At 40.3% G+C, this 16,777-nt stretch overlaps 1 protein-coding gene across 1 annotated transcript in view; it reads right to left on the bottom strand.

Annotated features, from left to right (window-relative positions):
- celsr3 (cadherin, EGF LAG seven-pass G-type receptor 3) overlaps positions 1–16,777 on the bottom strand; it is an 87,159-nt gene that overhangs the window by 26,549 nt on the left and 43,833 nt on the right. The window contains exons 9-15 of the mRNA XM_026367600.1: positions 16,180–16,343; positions 15,560–15,685; positions 14,326–14,495; positions 13,424–13,609; positions 12,098–12,208; positions 11,781–11,949; positions 5,510–5,651 (exon numbers count right to left, since the gene is read on the bottom strand). Of these exons, the coding sequence (XP_026223385.1) occupies positions 5,510–5,651; positions 11,781–11,949; positions 12,098–12,208; positions 13,424–13,609; positions 14,326–14,495; positions 15,560–15,685; positions 16,180–16,343 (1,068 nt within the window). The remainder of the gene's footprint in view (positions 1–5,509; positions 5,652–11,780; positions 11,950–12,097; positions 12,209–13,423; positions 13,610–14,325; positions 14,496–15,559; positions 15,686–16,179; positions 16,344–16,777) is intronic.

Here is a 16,777-nt window from a genome sequence, read left to right as displayed (position 1 = left end):
AACAGGTTTGCCCCCCTCAGTGATTCACCCACTGAGAAACCTGGAAGAACTCTGGTCATAGGAGACTCGATCATGAGACACGTGAAACTAGCCAGACCTTTAGGGGCTCCAGCGGCTGTGGTCAGGTGTATCCCGGGGGCCAGGGTACCGGACATTGAAGGCAATCTTAGGGCCTTAGGACAGCATAGCTTTTCTAAGATAGTGGTACATGCCGGAGCTAACGATATACGCCTTCGTCAGTCTGAGGTTACCAAGAATAACTTTAAAGAGGTGTTTAAATTAGCGAAGGCGATGTCCGAAGTGGTAATCTTCTCTGGCCCCCTCCCAATGAGACGAGGCGACATAACCTACAGCAGGTTATGGTCGCTGAACCGCTGGATGTCCAGGTGGTGCTCCGAAAACAACGTGGGCTTCATAGATAATTGGAGTACCTTTGAGGGCAAACCTGGCCTGTTAGGGCGGGACGGTGTCCATCCCACTCGGGAAGGTGCTGCTCTCATTTCTTGCAGTATAGCTCATAGTCTAAGATCAGGCCTAGCTAGTCGCTGACTACCCAGAGTCCAGGCCAGGGAGCAGACAAACAGGCTAAACCAAGTGTCTGCTAGCTGCACAGAGTCGTCACTCAGGGTTCAACATATTGAGACTGTGTCTGTTCCTCGAGCTAAACAAAAAGCTAGAAAAACCCAGAAAGTCTGTTTTAATAATTTAATTAACATACAGACCTCAAATTCAGAGCACACTGATTGTGCAGCCAGCACCTCTGATCTGAAGTTAGGACTGTTAAATATTAGATCTCTTACATCTAAAGCTCTTACTATTAATGAAACTATCACAGATCAGGAGTTTGATATACTCTGTTTAACAGAAACCTGGATTAAACAGGACGAGTATGTAGCTTTAAATGAAGCAACTCCTCCTGGATACAGCTACATTCACCAGCCTCGTCTGTCTGGTAGAGGAGGAGGTGTCGCAGTTATTTATAATGATAAACTGACTATCGTACAAAAGCATGTACACAAATTTAAAGCTTTTGAATGTCTTTATAGTAACATAACAAGTATAGATACAAATATAAAGTCTGCTCAGCCGATCCCGCTAATTATCATTTACAGACCCCCAGGGCCCTACTCTGAATTTCTTTGTGAATTTGCAGATTTCCTTTCTAACCTAGTTGTTTCTGTAGACAAAGCGTTAATTGCTGGAGATTTTAATATTCACTTTGAGAATCCAGAAGACCCTCTGAGAACAGCATTTGTGTCCATATTGGACTCGCTAGGAGTAGATCAGTGTGTAGTAGGACCCACTCATAAAGCGGGTCACACCTTAGATTTAATAATATCATTCGGTTTAAGTATAAGAAATTTACTTACGCTCCCACTGTCTGAAGTTATCTCAGACCACTATCTTGTTTCAACTACAGTGTGTCATATTAACAATGTATACTCAGCGCCGCGCTATCGCATTAAACGTACATTTACATCAACTACCGCACAGAGCTTTATTAGTAATCTTCCAGAGTTATCAACTTTGATTGGATCACCGTCTGACACCACAGAACTAGACCAGGCGACTGAATATCTCGAGTCGTCATTACATTATACCTTAGATAAAGTAGCTCCAGTTAAAAGAAAAGTCATTAGAGATAAGAAACTTGCTCCTTGGTATAACGATGACACGCGCGTCTTAAAACAGACTACTCGAAAGTTAGAACGTAAATGGCGCCAAACTAAACTGTTAGTATTCCAGATAGCGTGGAAGGAGAGCATCCTGAACTATAAAAAAGCTCTTAGTGCAGCTAGATCAACGTATCTCTCCACTCTCATAGAAAACAACAAAAACAACCCTAGATTTTTATTTAATACAGTAGCCAAATTAACTAGAAAGAAAACTACTGCAGATATCTCCACAACAACGTTGTGCAGTAGTGAGGACTTCATGAACTTTTTCAATAACAAAATTGTAAATATAAGGCAGAAAATTCAAGCTTTAAAACCAGACAATTTAGTTGACGCAGGTGACGAGCTAACCTCAGCAGATCAGTACCTAGATTACTTTACTCCTCTTGAAGAGAATGAACTAATTTCACTCATCTCTTCTGCAAAATCTTCAACCTGTACATTAGACCCTATACCGACACACTTTCTAAAACAGATAGTGCCAGAAATAATAGAACCCCTGCTGACAATCATAAATTCCTCACTCAGCTGTGGGTATGTCCCAAAGTGTTTTAAATTAGCAGTTATTAAACCGCTAATCAAGAAACCTGATCTCGACCCTTGTCAGCTGTCAAATTACAGGCCGATATCAAACCTCCCCTTTATCTCAAAGATTCTCGAAAAGATAGTAGCTGGGCAGCTATCCTCGTATCTTCATAGAAATAACATACATGAACTCTATCAGTCAGGATTTAGGCCTCATCACAGCACAGAGACGGCCCTTGTTAAAGTAGTAAATGACCTCCTATTGGCCTCTGATCAGGGTAGTGTCTCTATGCTTGTGCTACTCGATCTCAGTGCAGCTTTCGACACCATTGACCATAGTATTCTCCTTCACAGACTAGAAAATGTTGTTGGAATTAAGGGAACGGCCCTCTCCTGGCTTAGGTCCTATTTGACTGATCGTTATCAGTATGTAGATCTAAATGGCGATTACTCCACATGCTCTCCAGTGGAGTTTGGTGTTCCACAGGGTTCAGTTTTAGGCCCCCTGCTTTTTTCCCTCTACATGCTTCCTCTGGGCAACATTATCCGTAAACATGGTATTAACTTTCATTGTTATGCTGACGACACACAGTTATATGTTTCATCAAAACCAGATGAGATCAAACTGCTTAATAAAGTTGAGCAATGTGTAAAGGATATACGAGACTGGATGCTAATTAACTTCCTTCTGCTAAATCCTGATAAGACAGAAGTACTAGTTATAGGATCATCTGCAGCTAGAAGCAAGATGTTAGACCACACCGTAACTCTAGATGGCCTTTCCGTTACATCTAGTGCAACAGTCAAAGACCTTGGTGTAATTCTAGATTCCAGTCTTTCATTTGAAGCTCATGTAGATAATGTCACCAGGACAGCTTTCTTTCACCTCAGAAATATTGCCAAGATAAGGAATATTTTGTCACTAAATGATGCAGAAAAATTAGTCCATGCTTTCATCACCTCTAGGTTGGACTACTGTAATGCCTTACTGTCTGGCTGTTCAGCCAGGTGCATAAACAAGCTTCAGTTAGTTCAGAATGCAGCAGCGAGAGTCCTCACTCGAACCAGAAGATACGATCACATCACGCCTATCTTATCTACACTTCATTGGCTCCCCGTGAAATTTCGCATTGATTTTAAAATACTACTTTTGACATTTAAAGCATTAAATGGTCTTGCGCCGCATTATCTAAGTGAACTGCTAGTGTCTTATGATCCACCACGCCTACTTCGCTCAAAGGATGCTGGCTGCCTGTCAGTACCTCGTATCCTAAAAACTACAGCTGGGGGCAGAGCTTTTTCTTACAAAGCCCCAAAGTTATGGAATAGCCTTCCAAATAGCGTTCGGGACTCAGACACAGTCTCAGTGTTTAAGTCTAGGCTGAAAACCTACCTATTTAGTCAAGCATTTGAGTAAATAGATCTGGGAAGGACTCATGGACGTAGAGCATTATGGTGAACTGGTATGTTTAGATGCTGTCTTCCCAACTCTCACTGATCACTCGGGTTTGTTGATGGTGAAGTGTTTGGTTGCTCTACATCCCAGTGCGCCCTCATGTCTGTGTTTTCTTCTGAACCCACCCTTTTAGTTAGGCTGTCATAATTAGTCCTGCCGGAGTCCCTGCTGCACTACACTAAATATACATTCACCTCAAACTTTATCTGACTGTGAATACAACTAACTGCAATCTCTCCTCTTCTCTCTCTTTCCCTCTCCCTCTCTCTTTTCCCTCTTCCTGTCTCTCTGTCGAGCTACACGTCATTCCACCCTTTGCCCTCTGGACCTGTCTGACTCGTCCTGATGCCCAACTTCTGGCTGGAGATCTCGTCGCCTGGATCCACCGTTTGCCCTTTGGGATGCGTTTGGAGACTGGATTGGTCACAAGCTACTATGATGTCGGTCCCGGCCTCGGCGGACATCGGAAGCTGTTTCTTGGAGGTCTCGACTCTACGCTCGATAGTCAAGGAATGGAACTAGTCTGCCTGCAATAACTAACTGGACTCCATATTAACTTAAAATACTTTAACTGTTATACTGGACTGCTGCCTACACAGCATGTAATCACCCATATGAGGATGGGTTCCCTGTTGAGTCTGGTTCCTCTCAAGGTTTCTTCCTGTTGCCTTCTCAGGGAGTTTTTCCTTGCCACTGTCGCCCTCGGCTTGCTCATCAGGGACAATCACATTATTATGACTCATACACATACACTGTTCATGTACTGTTCTTTGGTTGTGTAAAGCTGCTTTGTGACAATGTCAATTGTAAAAAGCGCTCTACAAATAAAATTGAATTGAATTGAATTGAATTAAAAGGTTTGATTGGCAAATGATGTGTCTAATCACAAGGGGAGGGAAGAAGCTGCACTAGTTGTGCGATTCCCTAAATGAGAATTAGGCTCAAGCAAATGATTTATCATATTAGCTTCAGAAATGATTCAAGTTTTCCTTTTTAAGATGCTTCTAAATTAACTTGTGAGGGACATATATTACACGGACTTTCTACACTTGTTTCTAATAATTTAAGAATACACATCTCAAATAATCCATTATCAATATCATTATCTGTTGATCTACTAATGGACTGGTGTGTTTAATGTGAGTTAGCAAGCAGCAACTTAGCAAAAGAAATCAAGGGGATTACTTTGGTGTTTTTCGTGCCTTCCTATAAGCTATCAAAGAAAATGATTAATGAGCCAAACTCGGTGAATCCGTTTAAGAAGAAAGAGGGAAGATTACAAGGCAGGAGGGAGAGAGAGAGAGAGAGAGCGAAGAGACACATCGGGGGAAATTAAGAGAGTTAGAGACTTGTAGACGTATCATTTCATCAGCAGCTGGTGATGTGTGTCTTTGTGAAAACTACACAAGACTGTAGACGTAAGGGAGAGGCGCACAAACACACACACACACACACACACACTACTGTAGATTAAAGACATCAGAACATCTAACACCAGCATGTGAGGATTTCATAGACAGGAAAGAGGGAAGCGAGGGGTTCATGCTCTTTTCACACAGTTTAACTCATACAGATAACCTGTGTGTGTGTGTGTGTGTGTGTGTGTGTGTGTGTGTGTGTGTGTGTGTGTGTGTGTGTGTGTGTGTGTGTGTGTGTGTGTGTGTGTGTGTGTGTGCGCCTCTCCGTTAAGTCTACAGTCTTGTGGACTACATGCAATGCAACAACACATTGCAGTAAAGGTGCTAAGACAAACACACCTGAACAGGCAGCATCAACAGCTACATATCTAACAGTATTACACAGGTGAACCACAGTTCAGACTTTCAGTCAGTTGTGGCGTGTGTGTGTTTACCTGTGTTGGCAGTACTGCCCATAGTGGTTGTCTCCACAGTCACAGATGTATCCGTGGGAGGAGCTGGGCTTCCTGTGGCACTGAGCCTCGTTCTCACATGGATTCAGATGGCAGGCGTCAGTGCAGCCTTTCCCATAGTAACCTGAGAGAGCGAGAGAATTAGAGTAAATAATTCATTTCACGGTGCTTCAGGTACTTCTGGTTAGAGTAGATTTTTGCAGTGATAAATAACTTTTTACTGCTGTTGTCTATTGTGCAACACACTGTTGCTGGTTCTAGTTCCTCAAATATGAGGATTTGCTATTCTTTTTGTTTTATACCTGAAAGTATCTGGGTGTTTTCCACTGTTGGTCAAACCTAAAAACAGTAATTTAATTATAATAGTAAAAAAGGCATAATGACTACTGATGATACAATAATCAGTAATTGCAGTTTTAGCATATTTTGGATAATTCATCTCCCTTACATGCCATTATTTTTGTTGCACTGTGAAGAAGCATGCTGCAGCTATAAAAAGCAATGGAACAAAATCAAGTGGAGTCAATGAAAACCCAAGTAGAAACATCCTGTATAAAGTCATTGTCAAAAAACCCAATTCTGCCGTCATGGCTCTGAAAAGTGTCTCAGTAAAAGCAAAGATTTCAAAATTGCTAAGCAAGCCACTTCAACAGAACAACTTACAACACAGACATTCCCACAGTACACTTCAGTGTGCAGCGGTACAGCGCGGTGAACGTAGCCGTTATACACTTCAATGCAGTCCCCAGACACTCCATACAAACACAGCAGCCTCTTATATGGTAATACAGGTCGGCACATACGACTCCCTCTTTAATCTAATGTCTAAAGCGAAGTGCTTCACACACACACTTTAGGATGTGTTTAGCACAAATAAAGAAAGTCTTTCATCCAGACCGGCTTTTCGTTGTAAAAGAACTGTTGTGTTTATTCTTTGAGGTGCCTGTGTTAATAGGTAGATTAAAATTTTACAGGCCTAAGCTGCTAGACCTTGCCTTAAAGTTGAGATGCTAGTAAAAACAATAAATGCAAACCCAAAGAGTGAAATTTTGGCTAATTAATAATACAGTAACTTTGAATCGAAATAATAATACAACTGATTGGACGTTCTTGCATGAGCTTTGGTCAAACTTGCCAGAAATAAGAACAAACAAACAAAGAAGTTCTTATTTTAACATTAAGTCTGTTTAACAAATAATTTTCTGACTCCTCAAGGACAAAATACTAATATTGTTTTTTATATCAATACTAACCATCAAATGAAAAACACAAAATTATCTTTGCAACAAAATATTTCATGTTATGACAATTCTCCGTCTCCAACTTGAACGAGTTCGGATTTAATGCTGTCTTTTTAATTTAACAGCACTGAATAGAAGGACGTCTCCATAGATTGCAGTGTGATTTAAGTGTGTGTGTGTGTGTGTGTGTGCAGCTTGCTCGAGTCTGTGTTCCTCCATCTGTAACTGACAGATCTGAGGTCCGCTTTCACTTGTTCATCTATAGAAAATATCAAAAACCACTCAGCCTTCAAGCCGGTGGCCTTGGCTTCAACTTAGACACACAAGTGACTGCTATTCTTTAAATATCTCTCTCTAGCTTACTCCATTCTTTATTAAAAACAAACCTACACAAACTTTAATTTGTAATGACACACACACACACACACACACACACACACACACACACTGGCCTTGCCTTCTCTCCTCCACCTACGCAAACCATCATACACATCTTTTTTTTTTTTTTTTCCATCTACCTTGTTCTCTCCTCGCTATGCATGAAAATGTCTCAGGAATTATACAAACAGAAGAGTAAAGATAATCACGGCTATTGTTCATATTCTAATTATTTGTTTCACATAAAAACACACGTCTAACACAGACACACACACACACTCAGTTGTCTTCTATCAGCGCTGTACATCTTTACACTTTCGCCATGGCAACTGACAAACAGCCTTGGGTGTTTTTAGACGCTTATAATGACATTGGCCTTGTCACAACAATACGAGAGAGCGGCAGGGAGAGAGGCTCGAGTCTGTAAGAACAAAATGTTGTAAATTATGTGTGCATGTGTGTGTTTTTGTCTTTCACAGTCTGGGCCCAGCAGCTTGTTTGAAAAGTTATGGCTCTTGAGCCTTACACACAAACGCACACACACACACGTCTAGTGTGACTCACAGCTTCTCGTCTGACACTTTACTGTAATAGATTACAATGAGGTAAAGGACACATGACTCAACTCTTCACCTGCTGCGTGTCCAACTGTCTTCTGTCCGACAGTGGGAAGATGATGGATGTCAAAAATACCCAATATAAATATGTAGAGTAGGTGAGAAAGAATGATGACATTGAAAATTGAACTAAATGACCTGTCACATGACAGTGACGCAGTATACAGAATTATCATTCAACGCGGTCCACACAACCTTTTAGCCTTTTGTATGCCATTGTTTTGGTGTAAGTGCATCTTTACTGGATGGTTTAGTCTCACAACATTTGCTAAATTCATTTCCAGCAGCACAACAGCACAACAACAAAATGGGAAACAAGCAAAGTACTAGAGGATGTAGCTGCTAAATAGGTAAACAAACATTTGTAGGTAGAGAATAATGGTCTGCTGTATATGATAGATGACAGATTATTACAAATAAGTGTCAACAGAGGTCTAAGATTTGAAGAACTGTCAGTCAGTCAGATAAAAAACTGCACTGGTTCTCTTCACATAATGTTTTTCATTTAGCTGTACAACAGTGTCAAATACATGAACATTTCCAGTCAATAAATGACATTCCTAGGTGAGGAATCATCATTTAAAGAGAACAACTTTTGCTCTGATTCAGCACCTTGAGGATCCTGCAGTTACTGTAGGTTGGAACACAAGAAATAAATTTCATAAATTTCTCCCAGAGGGACCCGAGCAGTGCAGGCTATGGACGCACACCTTGCTCAGAAACAATCTCATATAATGCACTTTTCTGACAAACTCCATTTGAGGAACTATTTATTTGGCATTTGCCATTTTCAACCGCTATTTTAACATCTCAACAAAAGCAGGAAACACTGATAAATGACTCATTACCGCAGCAAAAGCGGCTATGAGAATTCTGGTTTCACACACCCAGAACATATGTTTTCTGAACGTGATCGTGTTTTTTTAAACAGCTATGGGAACCCAAGTGGACATAAATCAACATGGCTGTAATTTATCATATTAAATTCAGTTTCACACTGCAGTGAATCAGCCTGCAGCAACTGGCAACACACTGTCACACACAAACAAACACACACACACACACACACACAGGCAGGCAGGCAGACAGGAGCGCAGATGTTGATGTGTGCTCTGTCAAGTAGAGCTTTGACTCAGTGTGTGTAGTGCTCACACTGTGGGGACAAAACGCAAGTTCCTACAGTAAATCGTCATATTTTAGGGAGAACAATGTTAAGATTAGGGTTAGTCAAGAGCCATGGTTATTATTTTTAAGATAAGTGTTCAGGACATTAATATAAATCAACGTAGAATCCCCTGAAGTGATGGAAACACAACTTTGTGTGTATCTGTGTTTTCTAAGATGCTGCCTTGCACAAATCAAAGATGCAGTCAGATGCAGAGACCATTAGGCTAGTTTCAGCACAAGGCCAACACACACACACACACACACACACACACACACACACACACACACACACACACACACACACACACACACACACACACACACACACACACACACACACACACACACACACACACACACACACACACACACACACACACACACACACACACACACACACACAGGCACAAACACATCTCATGAAAGGGAATTATTCAGAGTTTACCTCCCTCTTCTTTTTTTTTTTTCCTCTCTGTGCTTTAATTAAACTTTGATTTGTCTCTCAGCAACATTCATTGTAAAACACTTTCCATTTTTAATGCTCATCGTGCCAATGAAGTGTAATGATAATGAAACCGAGTACCTGTGTGAGTGTGTTTACAGTAAATAGGTGTACAATAAGTGTGTGTGTGTGTCTGCGTGTGTCCTCTCTCAGTGTGTGGTCCATGTTACTAAGTCAAGGTTTAGTATTAGCTGCAGGCTAGTGCAGGATGCTACAGGGATAGCAGCGCCTCGCTGCTTCCTCTCCCATGGTGGTAGTAGCCCTGCAGGCTCTCTCGCTTTAACTATATCCTCCATATACACTCTCTTTCTCCTTCCACCTCCACTTCAAGTTTATGCTCCCATTTTCCAACTTTTCTTTCAACAACTTCCCTTCTAGTGGTACTTTCTTCATCGTCATTTAAGATTAGATGCTGCTGTAGCATCCATTTAATCAGTCAATAAATGTTTGGAAAATAGCTTAAAACCAATAAAGTTTATATGATAAAAGAAAAGCTGAGCTATTAATGTAGCAATTACAAAGGTAAGAGCTCACCAATGTTCTCAGATACTAATGTGAAAAGGTGCCACAGTCTTTCATGTTTCTTTTTTAATGTGCTTTCAATCTCTCCTTTAATCATAAACATAAATAATCTCCTTTAATCATCTGAGAGTGTTGGTTTGTTTATGGTATCCATAAAAATTAACTATAGCTGTTGCATCAGTGGCTATTAATTAAGCTCCAAATTAAAATCAACACTCTCCATCCTCTCCTCCACTTTTGTATTCTTTCACTGATGCGTGTGCGTCTGTCGTGTTAAGTTTCTCTCGCTCCTATGATTTGTGTGTCTCTGTGTACATATATGCCAGTGGTTGTGTGGATTTATTCCCAAATGTGTCACCAGTGTTTTCAGGCTGTTTGATTTGACTTCTTGATGCCTTCTTTGTTCTCTTTTTGCACTTGCCTCAAAACATTTAGTGTTTATTTTACTCTATTTCCGTCACCAGCCTCTTTCTCTTCATTAATCATTAACACTTCAGTCTCTCTGTTCCTCCTCTGCCTTCTTTTCATCTTTCTGTTCTCTTCCTCTTCTTGCTCTTGCTACGTCTCTCTATGCCTTATTGTTTACCCTTCTCTCTCTCCAACTCTTACATTTCTACTCTTCTCCTTCTCTTTTAATCAGGTTTTCTCCCGCACATTAATTCTGCCTCATTATATTCACCTGACTAAGGAGATTTTGTAAGTTAGCCCGCAGTCTCTCAGTCTCAGGTGGATGAGAACTCATTATGCATTCCCAAACATCTCTTTAACCCAGTTAGAGCATTGGCAGACACCTACACAGATTTGGCCATATCATAATTATTCCCTTTATTTTTCTCTTTATGCCACTGTCTAAGTAGCCTCTTACACCGTATCTATTTTCTACACCTACATCCAATAGCTAGGGCATGAAAAATATTAAGACCATATCCCTGGGATGGAAGTCAGAATACATGCAATTCAACTTGCACGACTAAGTTGGAAAATCGCTCTTGGTCAGATTATTTTACATATACTGGGGCAGGTCAAATTAGAAAATCAGATGCATGTGATGATCAGGTGTCAATAGCTCAAAGCTTTAAAATCAATAAATTTCTTAACTTTATTATATAAAACATCTGAGATCAGTAGCACTGTAATCTTAAAACAACTTGCTTTATCCAACAAACTGTCCAAAACTCCAATATTTTTATCCACATTAGAGAAAACAACTATCTAGATCCAACCTGAATGTTTCAAATGAATGATTTAAAGCATTAATTATTGATCACATTTCAGAATCAGAAGATCAGAAGGCTAAATAAGCTCTCTGCAGGAGACAAACTCTTCTGTGGATGTGTGCATGCTGAATGCAAAAATCACAGCATGTGTACTGGGTTTTACTTACTTTTATCTTAGTTTGGTCTTTATTAATATTTATATATAACATATTGTGCTTGTGTTATCTGTGCATATTTGAACAGGAATTGTTTGTGTGTTGCGTTCTGTTTAACCTCCACATTTATACTTTGACATGTTTGTGTCTCTAGATGCTGGAGCTTGGTGGTAACAAGGTATAAATACAGTATATTGTAGCAAACACTGCCAGGCAAAGTGCTTTATTTCAACTTGTGACTAGTTGGAGAAATCTTGTGTGCAACCTTTTTTATTCCCCTTTGTAAATTCTGCATCCTGAGAAACTGTTTCTGTATTAATTCCTCCTTTTCCACCAATATTCTGAACAAAAAGTAAGTCTAAAACTATCTCTGAAACTGGCTGGACATAAGAGAGCCAATGACAGCATCTTCATCCACATCTACAAAACCAACATCATCTCTCCATAAACTCACCAGGTTCACAGGTACAGGTGTGCCGCTCCCATTGATCGAAACAGCGGCTGTGGGCGGGGCAAGGAGACGACACACATGGATTACCAACACTGCAGCCGGTCTCCACTTTGACAGCTCTTGATGGGTGGGGCAGGGGAGGGGCATCAGGCCTCACACCTAACCGAACACCCTACAGAGAAAAAGGAAGGGGAGTAATTACTAAAGGAAACTGAAAGCTTTATTCATTTATAGAAACTAACACATTTCTCATCTCATATTTCCAGTTTCCTCCACTCATCCACCATTAAAGATTAAAAATTCAATCCATCCATCCTCACCTGTATGCATCCCCTTATTCCATTCTGAACCTCTCCAGAGCCCAGAACTCCACCCACATGCAGATGTTTCACCTTCAAACCATGAATCTCATTTCCTACTATCACTGTCCCCTAATGGGGAGAGAAAGTGGAAGAGAGTGTGTGTGTAGGAGGGGTGGGGGGGGGGGGGGGTGTAGAGACAGGGCAAAGATTATTATTAATAGCTCTATGCAAACTCAATACCTGGACAATGGACAAAGCTACACAAGGAGCACATTTGAATACCATCGTTTGATCACAATAATGCCACATATGGACATGAAGTATAAGAGCTACCAAAGAATCACAAGGAAAGTCATAAATGCTTTATAAAATATATAATGACTGGGTCATTTTTTTTATCACTTTACACCATTAGAGGTTTTAACTTTATAATGGGAGAAGATAAAAATGCTTTTTTAAAGATGATTTATTTCTTTTTTTTTTAACATAAAATAAAGGTCATGATTCTTTAATATTTTATTAACCAATAAGAGGTCAGGACAGCAGCTACACACTGAATGACCTACTTTATTAAATAAAAGACAACAACGTGCAAACATCGGTGAGAAGGTCATTGCTCGACTGATAACACCGTCAGTGCTGCGAAGCAATACTGACAAGCAACATAGTTCACAACAACCATGAAAACAAAATCAATGAGCCCCATTTATCATCGTTCAAACAGCAGTGGAAGATGATAAAATCTGATCTGGCTGAAGCTGCACACATGCCAAACAATGTCAGATGTAATTGCTGTTTAATTTTCATCTTCAGTGTTTAATAATTTTATATTTACAAATGTTTTCTGCACCATTTAGTCAGTGTCCTAGAGCAGCAAAAGAGCTGCTCAAACAGGCAATTTTACTTCAACTTGAGTACAATGTTTTGCCAAATGCCAAAAGTTTTACAGTTCTGATAGCTGAGAACAATTTTTCAAACGATTAAGCTGAATGTTGTTGTCCATCAGGGTATATGCCGATTTCAAACAGCCAAACTAAATCAAATCCAACAATTAGAGCCATAAAAAAAACTGACTACTTTCAATTAAACACAGTTAATTAAGATTGTGAATCTGCTATGGGTAGTGTTGATAAAAAGGAATATCAGGAAATTAAATGTTAATGGAAATTAAGGTTTATCAATTTAACAAAGCAGATATAATGAAAAACCTGTTATTTATCTGTGCCTGGCAATTAGACTTTATTATTTTAATTTGCTGTAAAAGCACCACTGCACTATTCTGCTTAACAATCTGTTTCCTTATTCCTTAAAACTTTTCCTTCGAGCTTTGTACACATCTATTACCTGATAGAGTCCAAAGTCGAGCCGCAGTGTAGCAACGTAGCGCGTCTCTCGGCCACTGCGGACGTCTCGCAGCTCCAGTTGGAGGTCATGCCACTGTCCATCTGCCACCTGTACCTGATCCAACTTCAGACGCACCGGTCTGGTCGAACCACGGGTCACAGAGAACACCAGCTGACCACTTATCACCTGACAGGGATGAAGAAGAACACAAGCATAAGAAAAAAGAGAGGAGGGAGAGTTGCTTTAAAAACTATGAAGGAATAAAATAACCTGCTTGGTAGATAAGAGGAGACTGAGAGGTTAATATCCGAGTGTGTGGGAGTGTGAAATCCAACGTCTTGGCTGCACTCCTGCCAACATGCTGCTAATTCAGTGCTTTCTTTGAATGTAGCATTAGAAATTTAAAAGCCCTTGAGATTTTTGTCTTTTATAAAGGTTAGTAAATATTACCACACTAAAGTATAATTCCCATAATCAACATGAACGCTACCAACACATTTAGCAGCCCACACAGGATTTTGCATTAAGTCACACTTAGTTGATTTAGTTATAATGTGCAGCGTTAATTTAAAGCACAATTTGTTATGGTACAAAAGAGAAGGAGGAGAAGGTTTTGCAATTTATGTTTTAATGCATTTTAAGAGCTTCTGGTAATAAATACATGAATGTAAAGGGGGAAAAAAAAACATGTTTATTCTCTTCAGCAGAGCCAAAAAGAAAACATCACCAACCAGAGAGATCAGCAGTTTGTGGCTTTTGGAAATACTATTGCGATTGATTTAGAAGTTGGTCATAGCCACATTCGATAGTATACAAAATGAATTTGTCAGTGACCTACTAAACTTTAAATATAGACATGAGCGAAAATGGACGGCTGTATGTGGCTGTCTGCGTGTTTCTACCTGAAACAGGAGGCTGGTGTACTGGCCAGCCTGGGCCTGCAGCAGCATCCCATCTCGTGCTCTGGTCCTGAACACCAGGCCGAGGTACCAGGGCGTGGAGATGGTGACGTCATTCTTCAAGTCCCACCAGAGGGCGCTATTACCCAGGAAGCGGTGTGGGTGTGGCATTACTGAGGTGAAAGGTGAGAGAGGGAGGATTAATGCACAGGTTCATCGAGTTTCCTTTAAATACTCTGTGTTTTTCTGTCCAGCACCTATGGGACTGAATTTGTTTTGGAGCCTGCGAACGATAAATACAATAAACATTTTGAAGGAAGAAGTTTATTAATAAGCTGGAATGCCAAATTATTTTGGCAGCCAGGGGAGGCAACAGCTGCAGATCTATGAATGATTAAAAGACTCTAAAAATCAATGGCTGATCTTCCCACCACAATGATAGGAATATTGTTGTATCACACTGAGCGACACGAGCGACACAGTGGCACAAAATAGGTCTCAGCAACAACAAGGGAACATTTTTCCTTTAGACCACAAAAACAGCTTCATTTTACCCAGCAAGCATCTTTTGCCACTTGATTTCCCCACAGGGTTGACCATCTGTGCTCACAATCAAGACATGACAGTAAATATAAAACCGTCATCTTGATTTCACCTGAGCTGCAGAGATCCATGATGTGGAGGGATTCCCCTCGGCTTTATCGAGGTCCAATGATTCAGAGCTAGGAAAGTGCTAGCCCACAGTAAATGTAGTACCTCTGTGCGACACCATTAGTGTGTTAGTCTTAGTGTGTCACGCTGCAGTTTCCAGTTAATACTCTGAAATAAAGGGAATAATATACAGAGTTTCCTCCTTTTCCTTCTGTCAAAGGTCAGAGGCTCAAAACCCATCAACCTACAGCTGTGGTGACTCAGCACTAAATAAGAAACAAATGGGGAAAATTGCAATTTAGCCAATGTGCACACTTTTAAAGGTTTACCAGAGCAAGTAAACATATGTGATTGTTCACAAACGAGTGAGGCATTAGTGTAATTAGCGCCATCAAATAAAGGCAGCTGAAGATCAGAGTCATTTTGCTGCATTTTAAGCACTTGACTCATCTCATCACCACTAGCATAAGAACAATTATCTCAGTCTTGAACTCGCTTGTTACACACAATTATACCAAAGTAGCAACGTAGGCTAAAACATGAACTGCTGGACCTTGGCTAGAAATAAATTCATAGAGCCTCTCACCATGGCTGCAGTCCTTCCCTCCATAGCCTAGGGGACAGTCACAGGAGAAAGTCTCCCAGCTCACCCTGCAGGTCCCTCCGTTCTGACAGGGGTTGGACTTACAGAAGGGCAGCTTAGCGCTGCAGCCTAAGGGAAGAAAAAGGGACACAAATATAGTCAGTGAAGCTTAGAAAATATCACACACACACAGACACACTACGTTGGGTGTTTCAATAATGCATTAATTAACTGATAAATATTAATGCTAAGTTTGACTTCAGATTCTGCATAATTACAGCCAAATCTTTCCAACTGCACTCAGTAGAATTAGCAGATTCAAATGGCCTTTAAAGTACTACCTCATCTTCATCTCCTCGTCATCAGGAATATATCAAGCACAGCTGTATTTTTTCAGTTATATCTTTTAATTTAACACCATGTTTATTAACCTGTATTACTGTGAGAGATACTATAATGGGCACATTTAACAAATGGTTTATAGCACAGGACCCAATGCACAGTAAGATACCTAAAAGCATTATAATGGCATCTATCTTTTTATCTAATAAAAACAAAGATCTTTGTAAAAATGTAATAAATGTTATAAATGTGTCATCTCTCATGTTGTTAGCAGTGCTGACCGGGAATTGTTCCATTGTTAGCAATAAATCCAGCCAAGTCCAGCGGCTTGCTGTCAATGTGCAGCTCCTTCATACAGCCAATAAACTCTCTGGTGCCAAATTGGAAGTTGTCTGGTACATTGGGAACTCCACCGAGAAACAAGGGGCCGGTCAGGTCCAGGGACCTGAAACAGTAACAGATTAAAAAGAAAGACTAAATACGATGCAGAGGAAAGGAGGTAAAATGAGAAATGGAGGATTATCCTGAAAGGACTGAGGGAAAAAGGGAGGAGAGAGATGAAGGAAGGGGGTGTAAGAAAGGGAATACATGGAAAGAGGGTAAGAGAGGCATAGGGATTAAAAACCCTACAGATTAAATGTGTCATCAGGGGTAAATGTCAAAAGGAACAGGAATCTGAGAATAATAGTGGATGTTAAGAAGAGATGAAATGATGTTCTTGAAGGTAAAACTGGAAGCAGCAGGAGAAAAGAGCAAGAAATTGGAAATGTGCAAACAAAAATAGACAAAGAGACAGATGGACAATACATGTAAGTTACAGCAAATTACAGGAGAGAAGAGGTAAATGGTGAATGACAAAGCAGAAGGAGAAAAGAGACA

Source organism: Anabas testudineus, chromosome 7 (genome assembly GCF_900324465.2).
Source record: "Anabas testudineus chromosome 7, fAnaTes1.2, whole genome shotgun sequence".
Lineage (NCBI taxonomy): Eukaryota > Metazoa > Chordata > Actinopteri > Anabantiformes > Anabantidae > Anabas > Anabas testudineus.
This window is presented reverse-complemented; position numbering and strand designations above follow the sequence as displayed.